Source organism: Peromyscus maniculatus, chromosome 1, assembly GCF_049852395.1.
Source record: "Peromyscus maniculatus bairdii isolate BWxNUB_F1_BW_parent chromosome 1, HU_Pman_BW_mat_3.1, whole genome shotgun sequence".
NCBI lineage: Eukaryota > Metazoa > Chordata > Mammalia > Rodentia > Cricetidae > Peromyscus > Peromyscus maniculatus.
This window is the reverse complement of record NC_134852.1, coordinates 113,678,176-113,704,345: the sequence shown is the minus strand read 5'-3', so window position 1 is coordinate 113,704,345 and position 26,170 is coordinate 113,678,176. Positions and strand designations below refer to the sequence as shown.

General features: G+C 41.6%; 3 protein-coding genes across 3 annotated transcripts; all 3 read right to left on the bottom strand.

Annotated features, from left to right (window-relative positions):
- Positions 1-825: 825 nt before the first annotated feature.
- Positions 826-9,986, bottom strand: LOC102922832 (olfactory receptor 52B4-like). The gene is made up of 2 exons (XM_076565957.1): positions 9,466-9,986; positions 826-4,626 (listed from the first exon to the last, which is right to left on the bottom strand). Exon 2 carries the CDS (start codon positions 4,558-4,560, stop codon positions 3,610-3,612), a length of 951 nt encoding a protein of 316 aa, XP_076422072.1. The 5' UTR covers positions 4,561-4,626; positions 9,466-9,986; the 3' UTR covers positions 826-3,609.
- Positions 9,987-16,591: 6,605 nt separating this feature from the next.
- Positions 16,592-17,536, bottom strand: LOC102907184 (olfactory receptor 52B4-like). Its single transcript, XM_042277683.2, has one exon. It carries the CDS (start codon positions 17,534-17,536, stop codon positions 16,592-16,594), a length of 945 nt encoding a protein of 314 aa, XP_042133617.2.
- Positions 17,537-23,890: 6,354 nt separating this feature from the next.
- Positions 23,891-25,688, bottom strand: LOC102922213 (olfactory receptor 52B4-like). The gene has a single exon (XM_076565951.1). The coding sequence runs from the start codon at positions 25,423-25,425 to the stop codon at positions 24,481-24,483; it is 945 nt and encodes a 314-aa protein (XP_076422066.1). The 5' UTR covers positions 25,426-25,688; the 3' UTR covers positions 23,891-24,480.
- Between the last annotated feature and the right edge of the window lie 482 nt (positions 25,689-26,170).

The window sequence follows — 26,170 nt, the reverse complement described above, 5'->3', positions numbered from 1 at the left end:
TGTTGTTGCCCTGTGTTGTGGAGATCCTGAAGCTTTGGGTCTGCAGGTCAGGTCCCTTCACATGCTCCAGCAGTTCATAGATGGGATGGATTATGGGGTGGGCCAAGTCATTACCTTGGGTCTGGGCCTGGGCAGCTGTAGGGTTGGTCCACCAGATGTGAAATGGGGACAGCTCTACCATGCTTACAACTTCAGGGCTGGCTCACCCACACCTGTACTAACAGGGTTGGTTCTCCCACTCTTACGACCACAGGGCCAGCTCTCCCACCCAGATGCTGATGCACAGGGAGGGGGGAGGGCAACTCTCCCCTGCCTATGTCACCACAAGACATATGGGTAATGATGACATCTCTCCCATGCTCACAACGTTTGGGACTGGCTCACCCACTCCTGCGCTAACAGGGTTGGCTCTATTGTGCTGTCCTGGCACAGAACAGGGCCTACTCTCCCAAGTGTTGTAGCTGGTAGGGGTCAGGGAGAGTTCTCCTGCTCTTATGACCACAGGGCCAGCTCTCCCACCTGCCCCAGACATTGCTGGGTTGGGGAAGGGCATCATTCCCCTACTCATGTTGCCACAAAACAGATGAGAAATGTGGAGAGCTCTCCCATGCTCACAACTTTTGGAGCTGGCTCACCCACACCTAAGATTCATCCCTTTTATTGCTAGTGCAGTCCATTCTGCTGTGGGATGTTCTATATTCTGTGAATGTGTTGCTCTGATTGGTTAATAAATTGCTCTGATTGGTTAATAAATAAAGTAGCCAGGCAGGAAGTATAGGTGGGACAAAGAGAGAGGAGAATTCTGGGAAGTGGAAGGCTGAGACAGGAGATGCTGCCAGCCACCGCCATGAAAAGCAAATGTTAAGATACCGGTAAGCCACAAGCCACATGGCAACTTATAGATTAATAGAAATGGGTTAATTCAAGATATAAGAACTAGATAGCAAGAAGCCTGCCACGGCCATACAGTTTATAAGTAATATAAGTCTCTCTGTGTTTACTTGGCTGCGGGACTGATGGGTGAGAGAGATTTGTCTTGACCATGGGCCAGGCAGGACTAGGAAAACTTCAGCTACACCATTCATTTTCATTGCTATTCATAGCTCATTGTTTGGGTATACAACAGTTTATTTATTCTATTATTGATGATCCAGAAGTAATTTCCAACTTGTGGCTATTAAAAACATAAACATCTTCTTTATAAATACACTTATAAAAATATAAAACATAAAAGTGGCTACTATATTACCTCAAAGATCAGAGTGAACATTATCAGCCAGAATTTCTTTGAAATCTTATACAATTTCTTCCCACTGAAATAACCTTGCCTGACATCTTGATTCCACATATATATGCTGTATGCAATGAATTTCAATTTTTATATCTTTATGAAGATGTGTACATATTCTAAGACTATTTGGGGTAAAGACTCCTAGGAGTATATAAATGGTCCCTTGGTTATGATGGTTTCCTTTCACCATTACTTTTATTTTACAGTGTGCAAAAACACACCCATATAACCATTGTGATTTTTACTTTAAGTATCCAAAGACTTTTCTGAAATAATCAACATTTATTATAAAATGGGCTTTGAGTTAGATGATTTTGTCAGTGCATTTAAGATAAGCCAGGCCAAACTCCTATGTTCTCATTCTGAAACAGAATCTAATTGTCCTCAGCAAATTGCCTATGTATCCCATGAAAATTCAGATATTGTACAAAGATGTCAATAAGTTAAAAGGAGTTCATTGGTAAGAGATACTTCTAGAGAGGAGTAACAGCCTATCTTAACACTAGACAGAAAGGAGATCCTCGGAAGGGAAAATTCAAAGAGCAGAACAGACCCAAGTCTGAGTCTTCAGGCATGAGGACATCATCATGGAGCTGAAGATACATTAGCAAAGTCAACTAAAGGCTCAGCTGGTAGGCTGAAGGAGGAACAGAGTGTGTCCTGTTCATGGAAAAACATTAAAAAAATTGAAGCATTAACTATAAAATTGATCTTTCTTCTTCATTTTCTGTCTTGGGGTTGACACTACAAATGTAATCTGTATCTTTTTATTTTCGTGCTGGTGGGAGGGAACGATTACAGTGACATAATTTTCAGTTCCTCATTATCTGAACCCCGTGCCATACCAGACGATCTCACTCACTACCTGACGCATGAAAGTTACCTTGAGAAATGAAAGATCTCCGCGCACTAGCTCCAATTCTGATTAATATTGTCGCCTAAAGTCAAAGAAAGTCTGTTTGCATCTTTCATTCTGACACCACCTTTCAAATGAACAGACACAAAAATATTAAAGGACCATTATGTCTGGGCTGGCTCCAGCCAGACAAAATCCAGCACGGGGAGAGGTGGGCACAAAGTCCCAACCCTACCTGAGGAGCTTTTGGCAGTTGGTAGCTGCCAGGAGGACAGCCAGTTTTCTTTAAGGGTATGGGCCCTAATGGGTAGACCACCCCCTGTGAAAGCCATATCTCCAAGAGTGTATGGGTAACATAAACAGCACTTGGTGGGTTTTGAAGGAGGAGGACACAGAATAGGATAGGAAAAAGGGCATGGATTTGGAAGGTGTGAGGAGAAGGGGTAAATATGATTAAAATTGTATGAAACTCTCAAAGAAATAATTTTAAAGTGAGAGTAGAAAAAAGTAATGTATATAAATTTCAAGCATACTAAAGAAAAAAGGAAGAAATTTTAAAATATAATTACAATTTATTCTGCATTATATGTAACAAAAATCATGTTTATAGGTCAGTCATGTCACAGCCTAATGATAGAGATATAATTAGAGAACAATAAAAAATATGAAGACTGTAATGAGATTGCATATTTGATTCAAACTAAAATGTGATGCTTTTACAATAAACATTTATTAAGCTGCAATGTTTACAATGTTTTAATTCAGGTCTTAAGTCAATCTACAAAGACCTCTAATATCAAAGTCAATAATTAATAAATAAGAGGAATGTACCTATCACTTTGCAAAAAAATTAATAATAAACCTGATGCTTTCTTCTATGCAAGATATTCATAGAGTCATCTTCCCAACTAAGATAAGTGGGTGTGCACATACAAACCCCACAGAATGGCTTTCTATTGCATCAAACTACATACTACATAAAATTTCCAAATTAAATGCATTTCTAGTGAAATTAAATATATGTACACAATTACATTAATCTAGATTCAATGTGAATGTTTTCATTCGGGTGCACTAGTAAAATTCATTGTAAGTAAAATTGTCTTGTTCTTTTAGTTACTTTGGTATGGGCATCCCTCTTTTAAAGATGTCCCAAACATATCCTAAGAAGAGTTTCTGTGAAAATGAGTAATTTGCCCAAGGTCCAACATATCACTATCAGCAGCAGCAGCACCACCACCACCACCACCATTATCATCATCCACAAAGTCAGAATTCAATCCTGACCCAAAAGTCCATGCTTCCTAAACACTATCCTTCTTTGATCACATGACAAAGTGACTTTGAAAGTCAGGGCAAGTCACTTTGTACACTCTCCATGGAAGTCTTGATTCATTCTTCAGTCTTTGTAAAGTAGATAGTAAAGGTCTGTGTGGTAAATATGCCACTTAATTCATCCAACTTAGCAGAGTTTCCACTGTGAAGCCAAAGTACTAAGCACACGCTCACGAATCTGCCTGGTTTTGATCCCATAGATGATGGGATTCAGCATGGGAGGGGCCAACATGCAGACGTTGGCCAGCAGAATGTGGGTATGGAGAGGAACGCGGTGCCCAAACCTCTGGGTAATTATGGTAAAAATGCCAGGCAGGTAAAACATGGAAATGACACCAAGGTGGGACCCACATGTGCCCAGCGCCTTCTGCCGGGCTCCTCTGGAGGGAAGGCGGAAGACTGCGTAAAGAATGAGACTGTAGGAGACCAAGATGAGCAAGGCATCGAGCACTACAGTGGAGAGGAGGACAGACAAGCCATACCAAACATTGACACGAATATCAGCGCAGGCAAATTTAGCAACAGCCATGTGCTCACAGTAGGTGTGCGGCAGCACGTTGCTGCGGCAGAAAGGCAGCCGTTTCACCAGGAACACATCTGGGAGAATCACACAGAAGCTTCTCAGGACCACAGCCAAGCCGATCCTAATGATCGCCATGTGACTAAGCACTGTGCTGTCGTGCAGTGGGTCACAGATGGCCACATAGCGGTCGAACGCCATGGACAACAGAATCCCCGATTCGGCAATGAAGGTGGCATGGATGAAGAAGATTTGAGTGACGCATCCATCAAGGGAAATCGCTCCAGCGTGAAACCAGAATATGGCCAGAGCCTTGGGTACAGTGGTAGTAGACAGGATGAGGTCAGCCACAGCCAGCATGCAGAGGAAGAGGTACATGGGTTCATGGAGGCTGCGTTCGGTGATGATGACAAGGATGAGAATGCTGTTTCCAAAGAGTGCAACCAGGTAGGAAATGAAGAAGGGGAGAGAGATCCATGTGTGTTGGTCTTCCAGGCCAGGGATGCCCAGCAGAATAAAGAGTGAATGACTGGTTCCTGTGTAGTTAAAAGTTGCCATGCCCAGGCCAGGTCATTTGTACATTGGAGTATAGGATATGACAGTCAGCTCCCTCTTCCCAAAAACCTGAATGGGGTTGAGGAGGACAACACAGGTCATTTTTCACTGGATAGAATGGCAAAAAGCATTCTGATCAGGAATTGTGGTGACCTCATGACAGATCTCTTGGTGAGGAGATGTGGATAAATCCTTGACATTCTATCTACCACATAGATAGATAGATCACATAGATCACACTAAGTTGCTGCCCCGCCCTAGGTTTCTCTTTAATCACTTGAATTTGGGGGAAAGATGGGGTAGATCATCTTTAAGACAAAGCACCAGAGTCTAAAAGGCCACAGGTCTTAGACATGGGCTGTTCTAAAGAGCTACAAGCCATGAAGAGCAGACTACAATTCCCATGGAATATGACTTCTCAAAGGAAAAGTAGCAACTGAGTTGCCTAGCAAGTCAGCTGGTCAGCTGAGCGTCGGCTTTGCTCAAGGGATGGGTGCTTGAGGACCAGTTCGAGAAAGAGGCAGAAAATCAAGTACAATGTCTACTTACATAATCCAAGCACCATATAAGGAAAAGCCTAACCTGTGAAGCTTTGGAAAGAGTTCAGAAAAAGCTTTCTAGAAATGTTTCATGACCTTAAGCTGGAAGAGTAAGTAAGAGCTTGCCAAGTAAAGAAGTGTGATAACAGAAGAGCATGAGCAACATTAAAGACATCTCAAAGGACTTGGGGACTAGAGAAAATTACATGGTAGAAAATAATAGTGAGGAGGGAGGGAGGAGCCAGTAGGAAGGGCACACTGTTCTAAGGCTTTAGAATTTATATTGGTGTAGAAAGAGCCACTGAAGAATCTTTCCTGGGAAAATAAAAGGAAGTTGCAAGAAAAGACTGAAAGAGCTTTTGAAAATGGAGCTCAGAGTCCAGAGAGGACATCAAGGGAGCAAGGTTTGTGCTCATCTCAGGCTATTGCTGGAGACCTCTGCCTGGACTGCAGGCATCTATGACGGCCGGAGAACTGCATGGTGATGCCTACGAGAGTTATCAGACTTGTTTCCTAGACACTCTCATCCTATTCATACATATTTGTTTCCCACTATTGCCAGCCTCTTCTTGCAAATGAAGCCCTCTCCTTTTTTTCTCACTATGCCGTTAGTAATCAAACCCAGGGCCTTTGTGCACACTAGGCAAGTGCTCTACTACTGAACTACAGTCTGGCAAAGTCTAATCTATCCTTGTTTCTTTCAAGCTGCATGTGGTGGTGGTTGTGGTGGTGGTGGTGGTGGTGGTGGTGGTGGTGGTGGTGGTGGTGGTGATGCAGTGCTGGTGCTGGTACTAGTGCTGGTGGTGGAACCAAAAGCCTCATACATTCTAGGCAGGTACTTTACCACTGAGCTAAATGCCAGTCTTTCAACATTTCAACAGACATTTCTGACAGGAATTTTTACCATTTTATAGTCAATAAATACTGCCCATCTAAGCTTCCCATCTCCTGCCTTCTTTAGGAGGCTGGATAATGGTGGCACATACCTTTAATCTCAGCACTCAGGAGGCAGAGGTAGACGAATCTCTGTAAGTTCAAGGCCAGCCTGGTCTACAAATCAAGTTTCAGGACAGCCAGGGTTGCCAGTGGACATGTCAGAGGAGCAGCAGGTGGCAACTGAAGTTCAAGGTGTCAGCCCACCAGGAGAAAACTCTCTGATGGGCCAATCTCAGACAGGCAAGTCCCTGAGACCACAGACCCTGGAATGTCTTTTGCTTCTGCTGTGTCTTCACATGTTTGCTGCTGCCATCTGTCTCTGGTATCTGGCATGGTGTGAATGGGTGTGGGAAGATCCTCACTGCCTCTAAAGTAGTGTGTTTTTGTCATGGAAACATCCCATTCTACTAGGTATTTTTACCTATGAATTATTATGAGGGTGATTTCTTCCTAAGCTGTACTGTCTAATAGATAATAATAATGTTAGTTTTTACAGAGTTTTGATAAATAAAAATAAATATAAGGAAGTATCACACAGCTAGAACACATGAATTTCTATTGAAGAATCATATAGACTGGCTTAGGTTAATGATTAAGAAAAACAGTTGAGTACCAGTAGCCCAGCTAGCTTAAATTCTTTTAACCTTAATGTTGGGAGATGTGTTCATAAGTTTCAGAGCACATGATAGCTGAAACAATGCTTTGAAAATAATTTAAAGTTAGACTAAGATGTTTTCATTAAGGAGCTTTGAGGTGAAAAACACAAGAAGATAATCTAAAGTTTTAGAAAGTCACATAGTTGAATGTGGAACTCTTTAAGGTCAGGGAACAAGAACAAAGCAGCCTCATTATTACTTGCTGACGTTAGTCATTTTCTTGCTAGGATTGGTTGGTGACCAAAGGCAATGATCAATTCCTTATACCCATTTCTGCCTTCAATCTCCTGATATAAAAAAAAAAACTATTCATGAGGAGGTATGCACCCTAAAGATTTAAAGTAGCGCTGACTGATTCTTTTTCATATATAAAAGTTTAGGTTTGTGATTCCTTTAAGATTCCTTATAAGGTTACCTTTCAAGATAAGTAATAAAGTAATTGACCCTTCCTTTTGTAACTGAAAAATGTAGCCTGCCAGTAAAAGACCTAACTGAGAAGAATATCTTGTTTGCCCACACAGTTAATCTATAACAAGCTACTTGGGTATGAATGTATGTAGGTTCTTGGAATGACTTGTTTTTCATCTGTATTAAATAAAATGTTTAATCATGTAAGGGATATGGGAAACATGCTAGTTTTTTTACTGTTTGTTTTGTATTCATTGTAATCATTCATTTGAAAAACATAATGTAACCACATTGTAATTCCTATATTGCCTGAAAGATTTTGTTGGGGGTATATAAGCTGTAAGAAAAAGAGTTAGAGTTAAAATGGGCTAGAAGGAAAACATCAAGAATGAGAGTCAGAAGGAAAACATTGAGAATGACAGAGTTAAAATGAGCTAGAAGGAAAACATCAGGAATGAGGGAGCTAGAAAGAACTAGAAGGGAAGAAGAAGAAAGATAGAGTTAGAAGGAAAACATCGAGAATGAGAGAATGAAATCAGCAGGAAAATAAAGAAGAATAAAGAAAAAGTCTGAAGGAAACCATCAAGGGAGTGGGGTGAGTGTCTTTTTCCCTCACCCCCTCAGACAAAAAGTCGAGTTTGTGCCGACTCTGTGGATTTCCCTTCGAACCCTGTGCTGCTTGGGGGCTGCCCCCCACCCCAGGCAGTGACACAGGGTTGTTACACAGAGAAACCCTGTCTCGAAAAAGAAAAGAAAGAAAAAAGAAAAATGCATTTTAAGCAGCTCTCTCTTGCAGTGTTGTGTAAGATGCATAGAGAAGAGATGAATGGAATGAACAAAGATCAGTTAGGGCTGACTGTGCCCAGGTCTTCAGGTCTCAGTCACCACACTCCAAGGCCACTGCGGTGGCCTTCCCATTTTACTGAGAGAACAAACAGAGCAAAGGCCACCAGGTTGTCCAAATGGGAGGCTGAAATCCAGATCTCCAGAACAGACTTGAATCAGTTCCTGTCTGTCCTAACCCACCTCGCCTCAATTAATCAGGCAATTAGAACATTCTGACTCCTAGTTCACAGAGGAAACTGCCGTTAGAGTCCCTCACCTCCTCCACCCGCACTTGGCACCTACAAGTTGATTTGCACATAGTCTTCTTTTCCCTCTTCCTCCTCTTCGGGGCTGACCCCACCTGTGGGCCGGACCCCAACCCTCTCTTCACCCCTCCACATTAACCCATCACTCCAGAGATGTCAACCCCTCCCTCTCTGGTGACTGATCCAGCTGTGCACACATGTTCAAATGTCTCATCCCCCTTCCATTTCACAAAAGCGAGGTTTGTCCCCTCCTGCCCTCAGACCTCCCTCCTCACACTCACCCATCGCTGTCCCCCTGCAACCCAGACACTGCGCTGAACGGCATTCTCTAGACTCATCTGCTGCGTCACAATTGCCAAAACTCATGTCACCTTTCATGTGTCTATCTGGAATCTCCGATCTCTATCAGTTATGCTTCTTAATTTTATAATAGTAATCATTAAATACCTTAATATTAAATATGTTTCTTATTTCTAAACCTCACACCAAACCTATGAAATTGAAACTATCACAAATTTGTACAAGAAACTGAAAATTAAACAGATAATTTATTCAAACAATCTGTTAGTAGGGAGGCTAATATTTGAATCCATGTTTAGGTAGCATCAAGCTTCCTTTACATTTAAAAACCTTCTTTGGGCCAGCAAACTGACTCAGTGCATAAAGAAACCTGCCGCCAAGCCTGAAGACATGGCTTCAATCCCTAGAATCCACACAGTGCAAGGAGAGAACTGACTCCCACAAGCTATCCTCTGACCTCTACATGGCATGTGCATAACTACATACATATGCACACCAAATTAATAAATACCACACAATAAAAATATTTCAAGCCTTCATCCCCTTATGTTGATTACCCAAACCATATTTTGAGGACTTGCAGCCCATTCTCCAACAACTCTATCTATGCTACAACTTCAGAGATGCATCTGACAGTTGGTATAGGAAAAAATAATGCAAGCATTAGAGTCTTCTGTGTTCAGTTTCATCCCTGCCAGCTACATACATAGATGCGCGCACACACACACACACACACACACATACATTTTCACGACATTCATTTTTATAGTCACCATCATTCAACTTGTTCATTCACACAAGTTCTGATCAAGATGTATACACTGACACACATTTTCACAATTCACACCAACAGCCCTTCACTGTGACACTACACAGGCACACCTAAGCTTTCGCAGACATGGAGGAACTGCCAGACCATCATTAACTACATGAAGCTCACTCTCACACACATCATAAATTACCTGTGTGATGACTTACATGAGTCATGTCAGTCCATCCTCATTCAGCATTCTGGCTTTCCTCTCATCAGGGAGCATCCTCTGGGAGCTGTGAGTCGGAGAGAGTACTCCCTTTTTACCCCTGCCTCCAGCCTCTACCTACGTTTACCAGAAAAGAGGGCTCTCGAAGCAGGTAAATCATGGAGCAAACTGCCTGCTTCTTCAGTTCCACTTTGAACCGCACAAGTTTGAGACAGAGATGCGAAATAAAGTGCTGGGAGGGTTGAGAATTCAAAGCCAGCTTAGACGACAGAGCCAGACCTCCTCTAAAAAACACAAAAACAAAACTATAAATGCTGACTGGGAGGTTTTTTTCCAGGGGTCATCAAACTGCAGGCTGGAGCCAAGTCCTACCCACCTTCTGCTCTTAAAAAGTAAAATTATATTGAACATAGCCATTTGATTATTTACATATTATCTACCTCATTTTTTATTAAATCACCTTATTTGTGTATTAAAAGAACCATGAGTATGAAATCCAAGATGTAGTCACAAGGGACATGAGGATCATAAGACTAAAGACAGCCTCTTCCCCCTAGCACTGCATAAGAATGCAATAAATAACTCTTCGCCCACACTCAGGCAGGAAACTAATTAAACTCCATGGGTCACACACAAACCGAAGGCCTGAAAGCAGAGAAAGGTTCACAAAGAAGGGTCTCAGTGGGAGAAGGAGGGAGATGAGAGAGAAAAATGGGGGTGGTGATGAGTCAAATTCATTGTTTAAGTGTATGAAACCACCAAGCAATAATTTTAAATGTTTTTAAAATGTAGTTAATCTTACTTATTTGAGGAGGCTTTTTGTAGAGTAGAATTTATTAATTCATATTGAAAACCTAAACTACAGTTCTGGGCCCTCAAAGGACAAATCTCCAAGCCTGCTGCTCTAGGATAACCTTGGGTATGTTACTATGTATCCAGACTTCAGACGGGAATGGAATTCTCCAGAGTCACAAAAGAGATGAGTTTAGAGTTCAAAAAGAAGGTGCCTCATTTCTCATTGCATATATGTTTCCACTAAGTCCAAAAGCTTCTGCAGAAACAGCTGGACTGTCCTCTGACTGTTCTCAGATAGAAAATTCCAAACACAGACTCTACCGGATGCCCAGATGAGTAAGGCAGTCCATCACTTTGTTCCCCATCTCCTTCATCATCACACTCACTCAGACTCTCATAGTTCACATCCATGGCAGGGGTGGGGGCCCACAAAAACACCAGGCTCTGGTGAGTAATACCAACATGTGTCCTCCTCATCACAGATTGTCCGTCACAACCTTCAGGCTCTACCTGGAGTCATGCTCGGTCTTTATCCCAGAGTGTCCACATGGCAGAAGACTCGACCATGGCCAGTGTGCCACTCTGTGGGAGGAACCATGCAACAAATTATTCTTTCTCTGAGCATCCCCAGGGACCATGAGCTAATCCAGGTGACTTTCTTCTCCCCTAGGATCTCCTCTACAGCAAGAATATAACTATAAAGCCTCTATTAACTCTTTGATAGTGTGAACACTGGAAGCCCATAGTGAAGAGCATTCTTGAGGGCTTCCATGAGGTTGGATGAGATAATTTGGTCAGGGGACAGGAATTTGGCTAGAAGCCTTCTGGAGGGCCCCAAAGTTCATTCCACATGATTCTCTTAGATCCTGACATCTAAAAGGCAAAGAAACACTTTAAGCATTGGAATCCTGCCTGTCTTTTTCAAACATTTGTTTGTTTGTTTGTTTGTTTGTTTCACCCACTCAACCAACATCGACTTAGTGCTATGTTGACAGACATTATCATAACAAACTGTCAAATAAAATCAAGTCCATTTAAAGTGTGTTGATATTGTTGTGTCTATAGAACTATTGATCTAATGTCAGCATCTAGTGATTATCAATAAAACATTTCCATTGATAACCCTCCCAGCTTTTGGGGGAATTTTGGAGAATTCATATTGTATACTGTCTACCCAGCATACCTGACTATCTGTGGTAATAAATGTGCAACCACATAACTTCTTGCTTTTCCCTGCTTTGGGGAATCATGCTTATTTTTTAATTAGATTTCGTTGTGTATCTTTAAGGTGCCGAGCATGATGCTCTTGGATACATAGAGTCAAATGGTCACCATAGGGAAGAAATTGAATATCCATCATCTCACTTCTGTTGTTTTGTGACAGGAATGGGTAAGCCCTACTGGTGTATCAGGAAACCAAAATCCAGCACAATTCCACCACATGGTTCTATTATAGCTGCACCTGTCTCCAGCTTAGCACAATACCACATGAAGAGTTATAAATATTTCTTGAAAAAATAACGAGTGACTGAATATTCTTCACTGTTGACATGCCATGATGCCTTTTCTCAATTGTTGTAATTTTTGAGATTATAATATAATTATGTCATTTCTCCATTCCCTTTCCTCCTTATGTACCTTCCCATGTACCTCTTTGTTTTCTAATCTCCCGTTTCACACATTTACATAGCTTCTAGTTTGTTCTGTTAACAGTGTTCTCTGATGAATTTATTTACATAGGATTTTAATTTTTTGTTTCTGTGTGACACACTGTTCCTTTGGGTTTTGGTTTGGTGGAGAGGCAGTATATGATTTGTGTGTGTGTAACTGTGCACATGTAAGTCATGGAGCATGTGTGTAGGTCCGAGTATAACTTTTACAATCTGAGTCTCTCCTTCCACTGTGGGATCAAATTCTTTGTGCTCACTGAACCATCACCAGCCCAGCATATTAATATCTCTGTGCACTCTGAGTTATTTGAGTTAAATATGTACTGCTCCAAAGAAGGAAACTGTAGCAGAAATGTTTTTACTTCCATGAACTTTATCTTATTACTGACTGAAAATCTCATATTTTAATACATATTAGAAATCTTTTTGAAGTAAATAAAAATAATCCCACTGGAAATCTACTCCACGCCAGTCACTTCAAAATACAGGAATGGAGAAGACAAATGCTTTCATGGAATTTATATCACAGAGAAATGAAGTCAATAAGGAAAATATGAAAAGAAAAATCATCTAGTGAAGTCTTTCATCTATGGATATTTTGGTGCAATTTATTTAAATTGGTGAGACTTAATGAAACTTTTAAGAGATGAAATCACTTAAGGTGATTTCTACTGCAAACTACTTCCTGAGCTGTTTCCAGATTAATTCTTACTGACTTCCTTGCTGAAATTGCTGCTTGTATGGGACTGGTATCGTCTTTCTCCACCTCAGTGCTGGTGACAGACCTGCTCTATTCCTTCACAAATACATGCAAGATGTTGGCACTCTTGTATAAACAGTTCAGTGTACAAGTAGACAACAAGTTCTTCTCTCTGTTCTTTTTGCCTAAAACTTACTGAAGAATAACTGACAAATTAAAAACGTGTGTATTTGAGGTATACTATATATACACTGAAATGGCCACCATAATAAAGCTAGTCAAAATGCTCATTGCCTCACATAATTCCCTTGGGTTTGGCTTTGTGGGGAGGTCTACGATCTCAGCAAGTTTCAAGTGTACTATCAACACATCCCTGAACACTGGATTTCCAAATCATATCCATCTCCCATAAGTGAAGTGTTGAGCCCTTTGAATATCTGCCACACTTGCCCTCCCTCTACTGGACAACCACCATTCTACTCCCTGCTTCTGTGAAACTGGCTGCTTTAGAGTCCACAGGTATTTGTCATGCATTACGTTTTCTCCTATCTGGCTTGTTTCACTTATCGTAATACCTTCAGGTTCAGGCATGCTGTTGCACAGGACAGGATTCCCTTGTTTTTAAGGCTGAATAATATTCTCTGTATGTGTGTACAACACATTTTTTTATCCATGCGTCACTGCACATACTCTCAATTCTGCTTCCTCCTCAGCTCTGTATTTCTCGCCACTCTATTCTAGGTACTCATTTCCATAATTTTATCACTCTTCTACTTCCAGATTCACTAATTCCAGACATCCTACTGTCTAGTCACGATTGGTTGCTCACATATATGCCAGCTACACATATTATATTAACCTCACTAAGATCATATTCCATTAACATTGGTATTTTCCTCCTAAACTATCAGCCACTCTGTGTGATTTATATTCTGTTTAGTGGTTTAGGTTTTTTGGGTTTTTTGTTTTTGTTTTTTTCATTTTGTTTTGTTTTTTCAGTTTTTCGAGACAGGGTTTCTCTGTGTAGCTTTGGAGCCTGTCCTGGAACTCACTCTGTAGACCAGGCTGGCCTCCAACTCACAGAGACACGCCTGCCTCTGCCTCTCGAGTGTTGGGATCAAAGGCATGCGCCACCACACCCAGCTCTGTTTAGTGGTTTTTTTTATTAGTTAAACTTACTCATTTACTTTTCATCCTGACCACTGTTTCCTCTCCTTCCTCTCCTCCCCTCCCCTCCTCCCACCTTCCTCTGCCCCCCATCCCCTCCTCCTTTGTTTCTGTTCAGAAAGGGGAAGGCCTCCTGATTAGTGATTTATAATTTTTAAGAATATTTCTATTTATCTTTGACATTTTCATATATGTATACAACATATCTTTATCATATCTACTTTAATTGTCCCCTCCCAGTCACCCCTAGACCACCCCAAACATGTCCTCTTCTTTTTTGTACATAGTCTTCTAATCCAATTACTACCTCATGGCTGTGGGCCACCCATGCTAGGGACCATGGACAACATATCCGTGTCCACACCCTAAAAGAAAAATGGCTCGCCCTCGTTCAGCAGGCATCAACTGTCACTAGCTCCCGAGCTAGAGGAGGATCCTCAAGGGAGCCTTCCCATCCATGCTGGAATGTTGACTGGTTTGATCTTGTACAGGATTCATGTAGGTAACTGCAGCTACTGTGAGTTCACCGGTATATTGTCGTTTATATTCTTCAATTTAGACTCAGAAGACATTCATCATTACAATTTTCTTTTGACCACGATCAAATCCATTAAAGTCTTTTCTTCTGTTATCTGGCTAATCTCACATTAATATGAACCCAGTTAAGCACCAAATTCATAGAGATCAGAATAATATAAATAAAATTACTGTCAACATAGGCTATCAACAAAGCCTGACAATGGAAACTATGAATTTTATTAGCAATAATATACCAGTATTTATCATCAATCCTAATAAATGTATCACATCAATGCAAGATGTTAGTAATAGGAAAAACTGAAGAAAGGGAGAAGAGAAGTACATGCAAATTTCCTACTTTCTGCACATTTTTTTTCTGTAAAGATAAATTAAAATTTAACAATTTTTAAATTCAATCATTGAATTAAAAAATAAGACTCAATGTTTTGGTTGACCAGTGTATTAGACAGAGGTGAAGATCATTAGCAAAAAGTAAACACAGGGTAGGAAAATGTAGCCCAAGTGTGATTCAAAGAAACACAAAAATAATAAAGAAAGACTAAGAATATTGGAGGTCAGGGTCAGAAGACAGAGCTCCAAAAAACACCAAGCTAATGGAATTGGCCCAGGAGCCCATCAACAGATGATGGATAAAGAAAATGCTGTGTGGCCTCCCCTGCCTGCCTCCTGAGGCCCCGGACGGCAGTAGGGGTGGTAGGCACCACTACAAAGAACAAATACATGATGGAGAGGTAGGAAAGACAGAAAAAAATGGAGTGATGTGTGCTATAGAGAGAGGCAGAACTGGATATCTGATAGAAGTGGCAGGTAAGAGGGAGGGCTGAAATCTACTTGTTGTCCTTACCCCGTGGGGTCGGCTGGATGGTGTATGACAGCCTGGAGCTTAAGCAGACTCAGACTCAGCCCCCGAACCTACCGCCTGGCCACAGGAACCCCGTGGCTCTAGGCAACAAGAGACCCGAAATGAGGAAAAGTTCACTTTCTGGATTGGACCTCCTTGAAGGACCACTGTGGACCTCAATGCCACCAGAGACCAAGTTAGTAACGGTGACCCATGCTGCTGCACCAGGCCTGAGACCTCTATAGACATAAGCAGTCTATGCTGTTGCCTGGCGCCTTGGTGATGTTCTTGGGATTTGCTGCCTCAGGGCACCATGCTGATGTGACTGACATGTATAACCACCTGAGGCCATCCGAGGATGCTCATAACCCATGCAACCGCTGAAAGCCAAGAGTGGATCAGTGGTCCTGATACTGCCAAAGGCCATGATGATGTTCACGGAAGCCCATGCAGATGCCCATGGTCTGGTCTGCTGCCTGAAGCCATGTGCACAGGAAAGCTGGCCCCTCACCTCATCAGCCCACAGGATGGTGATAGTCACAGGCAGTGACATGGACACAGGAGAGCTGGCTCTGGCCACCACATGGCTCTCCTCAGTTGATGACTTCTGGCATGGATGCAGGTGGAGAAAGATTCGTCCTTCCTTTGGAGGCTGGACACTAGGAATCTGACCATGCTCCAGGGAATACATGGACAACACAAACTGGACTTTCCCTACACACACACCTTGGAGTGGGGAGATCACAGAGGAAGAAGGGCAGACATGAGAAGACTGGAGATGAAAACAGGGTTCATGATGTGAAATTCACAAATAATCAATTTAAAAATACAGTGTATATATACACACACATTGTTTCATTCAGCCAGAAAAAAGATGAAGTCATATCATTTGCAGAGAATTGGATACAACTGGAGATGATCATATTAGGCAAAGTAAGTCATATTCAGAAAGACAAACATCTCCTTTACTCTCATTTGTGAGCCCTAGATTTTAGGTGCAGGAAATCACATACATACGACATATGTAACTACATATGTGATCTGAAAGTTGAAGTAAGAATAGGTGAGCGTGGAACTAGGAGAAGGGCAACAAGAGGGAGCATGAGATAATGGGGTGAATACAGAGAAAGTACATGAATACTTGATCGAAAGTATCTTTAGAACCCGTTACTATGTGCAGTGAATATATAGTAACAAATCTGTACATCGTAAACTCGAAGTATTCCAATCTCATTACCGATCTGAGACCTTGAAAAGCATATCAAAATTCCCCTAGTGGAGTTTATCCACAAAGAGAGTCATTGAGATAAATAGTTGGACTCAATACCCCTCAACTACCAGGGCTGTTAGAGATCACCTCATATGTGACTAGAATGTTGAGGATGCAGCAGTTTGGTCTCTCTTCTGAAAGTCATATTACTTTCAGAAACAAGACATGAGTCACTTGGTCTCGGATTTGTTTGGTCTTGACGCCATAGATGATGGGATTCAACATTGGTAGAGCCAGAATGCAAACATTGGCAAGCAGGACATGGATATCCGCTGAAATCTGGTGTCCAAACTGATTTGTGAGGGTTGAGAAGATCCCAGGACCATAAAAGAGTATGATGACACAGACATGGGACCCACAAGTATTCAGAGCTTTGTGGCGAGCATCTTGGGAAGGGAGGCGGAAGATAGCATGGAGAATCAGCATATAAGAAATAAATATTAGCACAACATCTAAAGTGACAGTTGACATTAAAACAAAAAATCCATACCAGATATTTACTTGAAGGCCATTACAAGCATATTTGGACAAGCCAGTGTGTTCACAAGCTGTATGTGGAAGAATATTGGTTCTGCAGAATGTTACTCTTTTAAGAAGGAATATTATGGGGAAAATTGTACCATAACTTCTCAGAAAGATGGTCACTCCAATCTTCCCAATCAGAGAGTTTGTGAGAATAGTGGTGTACCTCAGGGGGTAGCAAATGGCAATGTAGCGGTCAAATGCCATCACCAGCAAGATCCCTGACTCAGAGACGTAGGTAGAATGGATGAAGAAGAGCTGAGTGATGCAACGATCCAAGGCGATCTCCCCAGCATTGAACCAGAAGATGGCCAAGGCCTGGGGAACTGTGGATGTGGAGAGAACAATGTCTGCTCCTGCCAGCATGCAGAGGAAGAGGTACATGGGTCCATGGAGACTAGGCCTTGTGAGGATAATGAAGATGAGCAGGCTGTTCCCAAGCAGGGCAGTGACATAGGAAAGGAAGAAGGGGATGGAAATCCACATGTGCTGGTCCTCTAGACCAGGGATGCCCAGCAGATGGAAGACTGTGTAACTAAGAACAGTGTGGTTTGCAATATCCATATTGATGCAGGTGACCTTTCCCAGAGAACTGAAATCTCATACTGTGTTCATAGGTATTTTTTTATGATACCGGAGTATTACAGTACTTCCTTATTGTTCTTCACTGTGAGTGTGCCTGGAACTACATCAGATGAACAGTTGAATAAGGCATAATCTGCATCTTTGACAAGACAGAACCATTACAGCCAGGTAGAATTTTACACGCCTAATTGCAATAATATGCTAATTGAACATTTTAGTGTAGAATAAAAAGTCTATGGGACCACAAGGGAGAAAGTTACTTGGTCTACTAAACTGAAGGACTTGATTTGGCCCAAGTCCTATTGTGGACATCAAATACCACAAGTCAATCAACAACACACTAACAGTAAAAATGTATGCACCCTTAGGGAAGTCAATGAGGTTTGCAACTGCTAAAAGGGACCAAATCCAGCTCTGTTCATTCCCCTCCTGAACAGAAACAGCAGGAACAGGAGTTGCAGAGAAAGCCAATAATTAATTGTATGTAAGGAGGAAGAGGTGCTAGGAAGGCTTCCAGGTTCCCAGTGCTTTTGGACAACAAAACAGCAAGTCTTATTTTAATTGCTTTCCACTTAGTTTGACCTTAATTGATTTTTGAACTTCATTTATCTTTGTGCACTTCCAGAATCTAGCATGTAAAAACTACTCAGTGAGAGAAAACAAGAGGCAGGATAATTCAGTCGTAGGGAAATTAACCCTAAGCAGCGCTTAGGAAGGACTCAGTGACCCTGGCTACATAGGATCCAGATGTACTGCATCAGCCCCTCCTCCTCCTCTCCCGGTCATCACTCTTTGCCCCCATACTGGAGCCACTTACAGTCACGGTTCTACACTCGTCCCTGCCTGTTGAATTCCAGACAAACAGCCTCATAGTCTCAGATGCTCGCCTTAGGTCCAGCACCCTCTAGTCTGGTTGGAATGGATGCCTGGTTCACCAAGAAACTCAGCCCACTCACCCCAGTAAGTAACTCACCTGCCTCCACTGCAATTCCTACAGCATAGAATGATAGAAATTCACACAAGACTCAATGTTAGAGGGAGCAGAGGGGTTTTTGTGCATTTACCTGAAGACCCCAAGGGAAGCTTCCACACCAGGGAGATCAAATTTAGACCTGTGTTTCCAAAATCCCTCCCTTGTATTCAGAGTCTCATTATTACAGCATTTTAAACTGGCCCACACCACACCATCTCTGGAGAAGAGGTAGACATGTGTTCTCTCTAATAAATAAACACTTCAATTGCTATCTCCAAGGGATCCTTAAATGAACTCCAAAAGAAAGCTGGGAGCCCATGAGAAACAGAGTAAATCAACAAGCTTGGCAAGCTGTGATCAGAGCAGCTTCTTGGAGGAGGGGGATGAATGAGAGGAAAGACAGCCTTGCCTTTTGTGTCAGGTTTCAAGAAGCCAGGCAGGTTCAACAATGAAGCTCAACAAGCAGATAAAGGCAGCTGTATGACACCTGAAGGCCCACCAGTATATGAGAGAGAGAGAGAGAGAGAGAGAGAGAGAGAGAGAGAGAGAGACAGAGACAGAGACAGAGACAGAGAGACAGAGAGAGACAGAGAGAGACAGAGACAGAGAGACAGAGAGAGACAGAGACAGAGAGAGAGACAGAGAGAGAGACAGAGACACACAGAGAGACACAGTACAGAGACAGAGACAGAGAGAGACACACAGAGAGAGAGAGACAGAGAGAGAGAGAGAAAGGAAAAGGTAATCTATCTGAGTAAGAACTACAAAAAGTAGACAAGAAGTGGAGATATGAAAGCAACTGAGTCAAGACAGAGGCTTCTGGGAAGTATAACCACATTATTTCATTAAATTGTAAATAGTCTGCCCATCTCTTTAGCATGTCTATAGAAGAATCAGACTTTCTGAAGAGTTGGATTAATCTTGAGGGGACAAGGGTATGTAATGGTCTAATCTTTCAACCATCCATGTCTCTACCCAGGGCCAGGAGTAGATCCCTGAGTGGAAACTCCTCTGAGTAGGAGGAAGTAACATTCCCTTAAATGGGCCTCAGCCAAGCCCTGAAACCTCCACCTTTTCATACAGCATTTTAAAATCTTAAGGAAACACAATTACAATCTTTTTCTTTTTGGTGTCACCAAAGAAATTGGAGATAGCATCCAAAGTGGATTATGAAGAAGGTCCATCATTAATGCCCTCCAAGGCTGTTAATGTCTGTCTAACTACAAAACAATAGTCAAAGACTTTGTTATGTCCTATAATGAAAATGAGATATGCATTCATTTTTCCTTCAAATTTCATGTTTCTTTACAAGTGAGTAAAAGTCTGCCCTATATACCTGCCACATTTCCATTTTCTGTTGATGACCATCTGGCCATTATCCTTGTTTTTCTTGTTGTTTTCATGGGTTGAGTTGTATACTTTTCATTTATTTTATTGGCATACAAGGTACTAGATTTCATTATGGCATTTTTTCTCATTTATTTTTCCTTTTTATTGAAAATAGATTTTTCTTACATAATATATCCTAATTATGGTTTCCTCTCCCTCTGCTCATCTCAGCTCCTCCCCACATTCCATCCCATCCAATCCACCACTTTCCTGTCTCTCCTTAGAACACAAACAGGACTCTAAGGGACAATGATAAAATAAAATAAGATGAAACAAAAAACAACACGTCATAATAGGGCAAAACGAACAAACAGAAGGGAAAGTGCCCAAGAAAAGTAAAAAAAAAAAAAAAACAACCACAGATAGAGATACAGAGACTCACTTGTTTACACACTCAGAAAACCCATCCATTGAATAAATAAATAAATAAATAAATAAATAAATAAATAAATAAATAAATAAACAAACCAGAAGCCTTGGAATTTTTTAAACAAAATTTGTTTACGCTTTTCCCTTTCTTCTCACCCCCTGTACCATCCTCTCCACTTTCATGTCACAGGAGAACTTTTGTCCTGCTCTTCCCTCAACACCCTCCCATGGCCCCTATTGAGTTCATAGCCAACACCCACTCTCACACCCTCTTATTTGCATACATGCAAACATTAAGTTAGGATCTGCACAAGTATAGAATCTGAGGATTTTATTTTTCTGAGCCTGGGCCATCTCATTTAATACTTTCCAGATCCATCCATCTCCATGAATATTTCTTGTTGCTGTATTATTCATAATAACAAGGAAGTGGAGCCACCCTAGATGTTCACCAACAAGCATATGAAAATGTGGCATGGGTATGCAATGGAATTTTACTCCTCTGTAAGGAAATGAAATTTAAGGGAAGTAGATTGTACCATTGCCTTTAATTAGGTGATATATCAAAGTTTTCACCATGACTTTGGGTTTGATTACTCTCCCTAGCAGTACTGACAATATTAAGGGATTTTTAAGGCTGTGCTATTTAGTGAGAAGATTGTCAAGTACTGATGTTTCTCTGGAGAATGCAGACCATGCTTATTATGAGTCTAGTCATGGTCTTTCTTCTGAAGCTGCTCTGTGACTTCTCCTGGGAAGATGAGAAAAGACATCTACTCACCACAAATAGATCACTGGCAAAGACATGATTCCACCCAAGTCTCTACTCAAGTCCAACTTGGCAAATGGACAAGTTCAATGAGGTTGGGAGTAGGATGGGGTCACCACCGGGAGCATGGAGGACACAAAAATCCAACCCAGTATGGGCTATGACTCACAAAAGCTGAATCCTTGGAGCTCCCTGACTGACTGCAAGGCAGCTTAACAGAAGGGAGAGTCTCTCTTCCCCAGTAGTGGTTACCATTTACATAACCTTGGTAGGGACCTTGTGAATGTTGTTATTTTTGAGTACTTCCTGAGACTTGTGACTTTACTGAGATTATAAATTTTGTTCACTCCCTGAGACTTATAGCCTCCCTTTAGGATGAAATGTTGTAGTTCAGGGATTACTACATAATAAAAGTTTTATATATAGTATATATAAAAGATTACTATATAATAAAGGTCCAATTTTATTTTTATTAATATGGCAACATTGACTTTCAATTGGTTAGTGTTTCCATAGGTTTTCTCATCTTTTTACAGCTAATTTTTCTGTCTCAGGGATTATGACATTATTCCTATTGGTAGGATTTATAAAACAATGTTAATTGCCTGCTAACCTCAAAGTCTCAAATGTTCCTTTGGAATATTCACACAAAATTATATATATATATAAAATATTATATATTATATATGTGTGTGTATGTATGTGTGTGTATGTATATGTATGTATTCATGTATGTAGTCTTCTTGTGTTTACATTGACCACCATGCTATTTATTTTCTTTTTACTCTCGTGATTTCTCCTTCTTTAGCTTTCTGTCATGTTTTATGAGATAATGAATATTGCAGTCTATTTTTATTAATATTTAAATTATAACTATGTCTGTGTGTAAATAAGGGTACTTTTGTGCAGATGTGTGCAGACTCCTATATAGGGCAGCAGGAACAGGTGCCTTAGAGCTGGAATTACATGCAGTGGTGAGCTGTATGAAGTGGGTGCTGAGAACTGAACTCAGGTCCTCTGCAAAAGCAGTATTACACCGTTATTATAAAGTCTGCTTGTATGTTTGAAGACCAGAAACAGAGTTTGACTTGAAAGTGAAAAGGCTTTTGCTCCATGTGACGTTCCTAACACCTCTGTGGTGACCAGCTGGGCTGTAACTGTCATCAGCAGGCATCTGTCCTTCCAGCTGTCTAACCTGAGTCAGCTCACTTAGCTGGGTGGGGTCTGCAACTGCTGTGTTAGCACCTGAGGGCTGCTCTGTGCACTGAACTTGGAAACAGAGTCCTTCCTCAGCTTCTCAGACTTCATCACCCCGGACTGCACAACCCTTTTGTGGCTTTTCCAGAGATTTATGACTGGTGGTGAACAGTCACAAAAAGGGAGAAAACATCAAAAACCACTGACATTTCATTTACAACTGATTTCCAAGCACATGTAGTATTAAATGTTCTCTGTGAAGAAGAGAGAGCAGGACAGCCATTCCACAATGTTTACATATTTTAAAAGGTGTTAGACACAGTCAATATACAAAACTTGATTTTAGAAAGTATCTAGGTACACAGTCAGCCCTCCTTATTTGTAGATTCTCTGCCAATGGATTCAACAAATGACAGATAGAAAGTATTTTGGGGGGAGAGATGTTTTTATTTATTTATTTTACATCCCAGTAGCACTTTCCCCTCCCTCCTCTCCTCCCAGTCCCTACCTCCCATCCCCCCTCTGTTGCTACCCCCCAGTCCACTCCTCCTCCATTTCTGTTTAGAAAAGGACAGGTCTCCCATGAGTATCAACAACACATGGCACATCAAATTGTAGTAAAACTAAGCACCTCCACACGTATTAAGGCTGGGCACGGTAACCCAGTATAGGGAGTAGGGTCCCAAGAGCCAGTAAAAGAGTCAGAGACAGCCTCTATTTCCACTGTTAGAAGTTCCACAAGAGAACCAAGCTACACAACTGTCACATAGATGCAGAGTGCCTAGGTCAGTCCCATGCAGGCTCTCTGGTTGTCAGTTTCATCTCTGTGAGCCCCTGTGAGCCCCTGTGAGCCCAGGTCAGTTGATTCTGTGAGTTTTCTCCTGGTATCCTTGACCCCTCTGGCTCTTACAATCTTTCTCCCCCTCTTCTATACTATTCATCAAACTCCACATAATGTTTGTCTGTGGGTCTGCATCTGTTCCCATCAGTTGCTGGATGAAGCCTCTCTGATAATGATTGGGCTAGGTACCAATCTGCACCCAGGAGGTGGCCAGTTCAGGCTATGCAAATCTGCTATTGCTAGGAGTCTTACCTGGGGTCATCCTAGTAGATTCCTGGGAGATTCCTGGCACCAAGTTTTTATCTGACCCTGAAATGCTTGGAGGGACATGTTTTCATGCTAGACATGTGCAGACCCCTTTTATTCTGGTCATTATTTATGTATTATTTATTCCCTAAACAATACAGTATAGAAACTGTACAGCATTGACATTGTATTAAGTGTTATCAACAATCCAGAGACAATTTAAAATACATGAGATGGTATGAAGAGGTAATATGTAAATGATAAACCATTATTATGAGAGACAGGCGTCCCAAGATTTTGGTAGCCATAAAGAAATATGAAATTTATCTTCCATAATACCAAATATGGCTGTTGTTTTTTGTCAACAAATAAACATAGGGGTTAGGGAGATCAGGATATAAAGTGTTTATGACAAAAAGGATGCATATCAGAGCCTAGGTCCCCAGTACCCCTGAAAAAGCCAAATTGCATATGTAAAGAATTTGAATGTCCCCTAAAAGATCACTGAAGTACACAGCCTGACTTCTTTGTTGTTCTCCCAGCAGGCACCACCCCTTCAGGAACCACAGCATCCTTCCCCAAAACAACTCAGCAGACTCAGGCTCCTCAAGCTTGTTCTGCACAATGGGAACCACATACCTTACAGTCCCAGCTACATGCATGTACATAGTCCAAGAATGTTTTAATAAGAAATAACTGCAGAGCCCAAGAATCACTGACCTAGAAAGTCACTTAACTAAAACGAAAATCATGAAGGAATGAAATGCTCTATGTGGTGGCCCAGGGATATCATAAATGTCTCAGAGCTTGAGAAACCCCATGGAGCAAATTCCAAGGCAACAGAGTGTTTTCAATCACTTTGTCTAGTTCCAAAATTCATGCTAGTGTCACAGGAACACCATGTCTGGGAACAGCCCTATCTACCCCAGATCTTCACAGGACTCTGCTCAGTACAATATGTGAGAGGATGTCACTGTTCTCACAGGTTATTCATAAAGCAGCCTCCCTGGTAAAGCTGCTCCAGATGCAGAACTCACTGAGCCATGTGTCAGGTGACCTGTCCCATCCACCAGTTCCAAATACCACTCAATAGATAACTGTTGATTCCAAAATCTGAGTTCTGAGTTTTTGACCCAAATTCACTTATGTTTTGTAAACAAGATATGAACCACCTGCTCCTGGATTTGCTTGGTCTTGATTCCATAAATGATAGGATTCAACATAGGTGGGGCCAAAATGCAGACATTAGCCAGCAGGATGTGGATATGAGGTGGGATGTGGCGCCCAAACCTCTGAGTAAGAGTTGTGAAGATCCCAGGCCCATAGAAGAGGATAATGATGCAAACATGGGAGCCACAAGTGTTGAGAGCTTTGTGGCGAGCATCCTGGGAGGGCATGCTGAAGATAGCACGGAGGATCAGCACATAGGAAACGAAAATCAACACAACATCTAAGGCCACTGTTGACAAGAGGACAAACAACCCATACCAACTGGTTACCCGGATATTGTTACAAGCATATTTTGCCAAGCCTATGTGTTCACAAAAGGTATGTGGAATAATATTATTTTTGCAGAAAGTCAATCTTTTCAGAAGAAATATTATGGGGAAAATTGTACCATAACTTCTCAGAAAGATGGTCACTCCAATCTTCCCAATCAGAGAGTTTGTGAGAATAGTGGTGTACCTCAGGGGGTAGCAAATGGCAATGTAGCGGTCAAACGCCATCACCAGCAAGATCCCTGACTCAGAGATGTAGGTAGAATGGCTGAAGAAGAGCTGAGTGATGCAACGATCCAGAGCAATCTCCCCAGCATGGAACCAGAAGATGGCCAAGGCCTGGGGAACTATGGATGTGGAGAGGACAATGTCTGCTCCTGCCAGCATGCAGAGGAAGAGGTACATGGGTCCATGGAGACTAGGCCTTGTGATGATAATGAAGATGAGCAGGCTGTTTCCAAGCAGGACAGTGGCATAGGAAAGGAAAAATCGGATGGAAATCCACATGTGCTGGTCCTCTAGACCAGGGATGCCAAGCAAATGGAAGACTGTGTAACTAAGAACAGTGTGGTTTGCAATATCCATATTGATGCAGGTGACCTTTCCCAGAGAACTGAAATCTCATACTGTGTTCATAGGTATTTTTTTATGATACCGGAGTATTACAGTACTTCCTTATTGTTCTTCACTGTGAGTGTGCCTGGAACTACATCAGATGAACAGTTGAATAAGATATAATCTGCATCTTTGAAGAGACAGAACCATTACAGCCAGGTAGAATTTTACACAGCTAATTGCAATAATATGCTAATTGAACATTTTAGTGTAGAATAAGAAGTCTATGGGACCACAAGGGAGAAAGTAATTTGGTCTGCTAAACTGAAGGACCTGATTTGGTCCAAGTCCTATTGTGGACATCAGCTACCACAAGTCAATCAACAACACACTAACAGTAAAAATGTATGCACCCTTAGGGAAGTCAATGAGGTTTGCAACTGCTAAAAGGGGCCAAATCCAGCTCTGTTCATCACCCTCCTGAACAGAAACAGCAGGAACAGGAGTTGCAGAGAAAACCAATAATTAATTGTATGTAAGGAGGAAGAGGTGCTAGGAAGGCTTCTAGGTTCCCAGTGCTTTTGGACAACAAAAGAGCAAGTCTTATTTTAATTGCTTATCACTTAGATCTTAATTGATTTTTGAACTTCATTTATCTTTGTGCACTTCCAGAATCTAGCATGTAAAAACTACTCAGTGAGAGAAAACAAGAGGCAGGATAATTCAGTCGTTGGGGAATTGACCCTAAGCAGAGGTTAGGAAGGACTCAGTGACC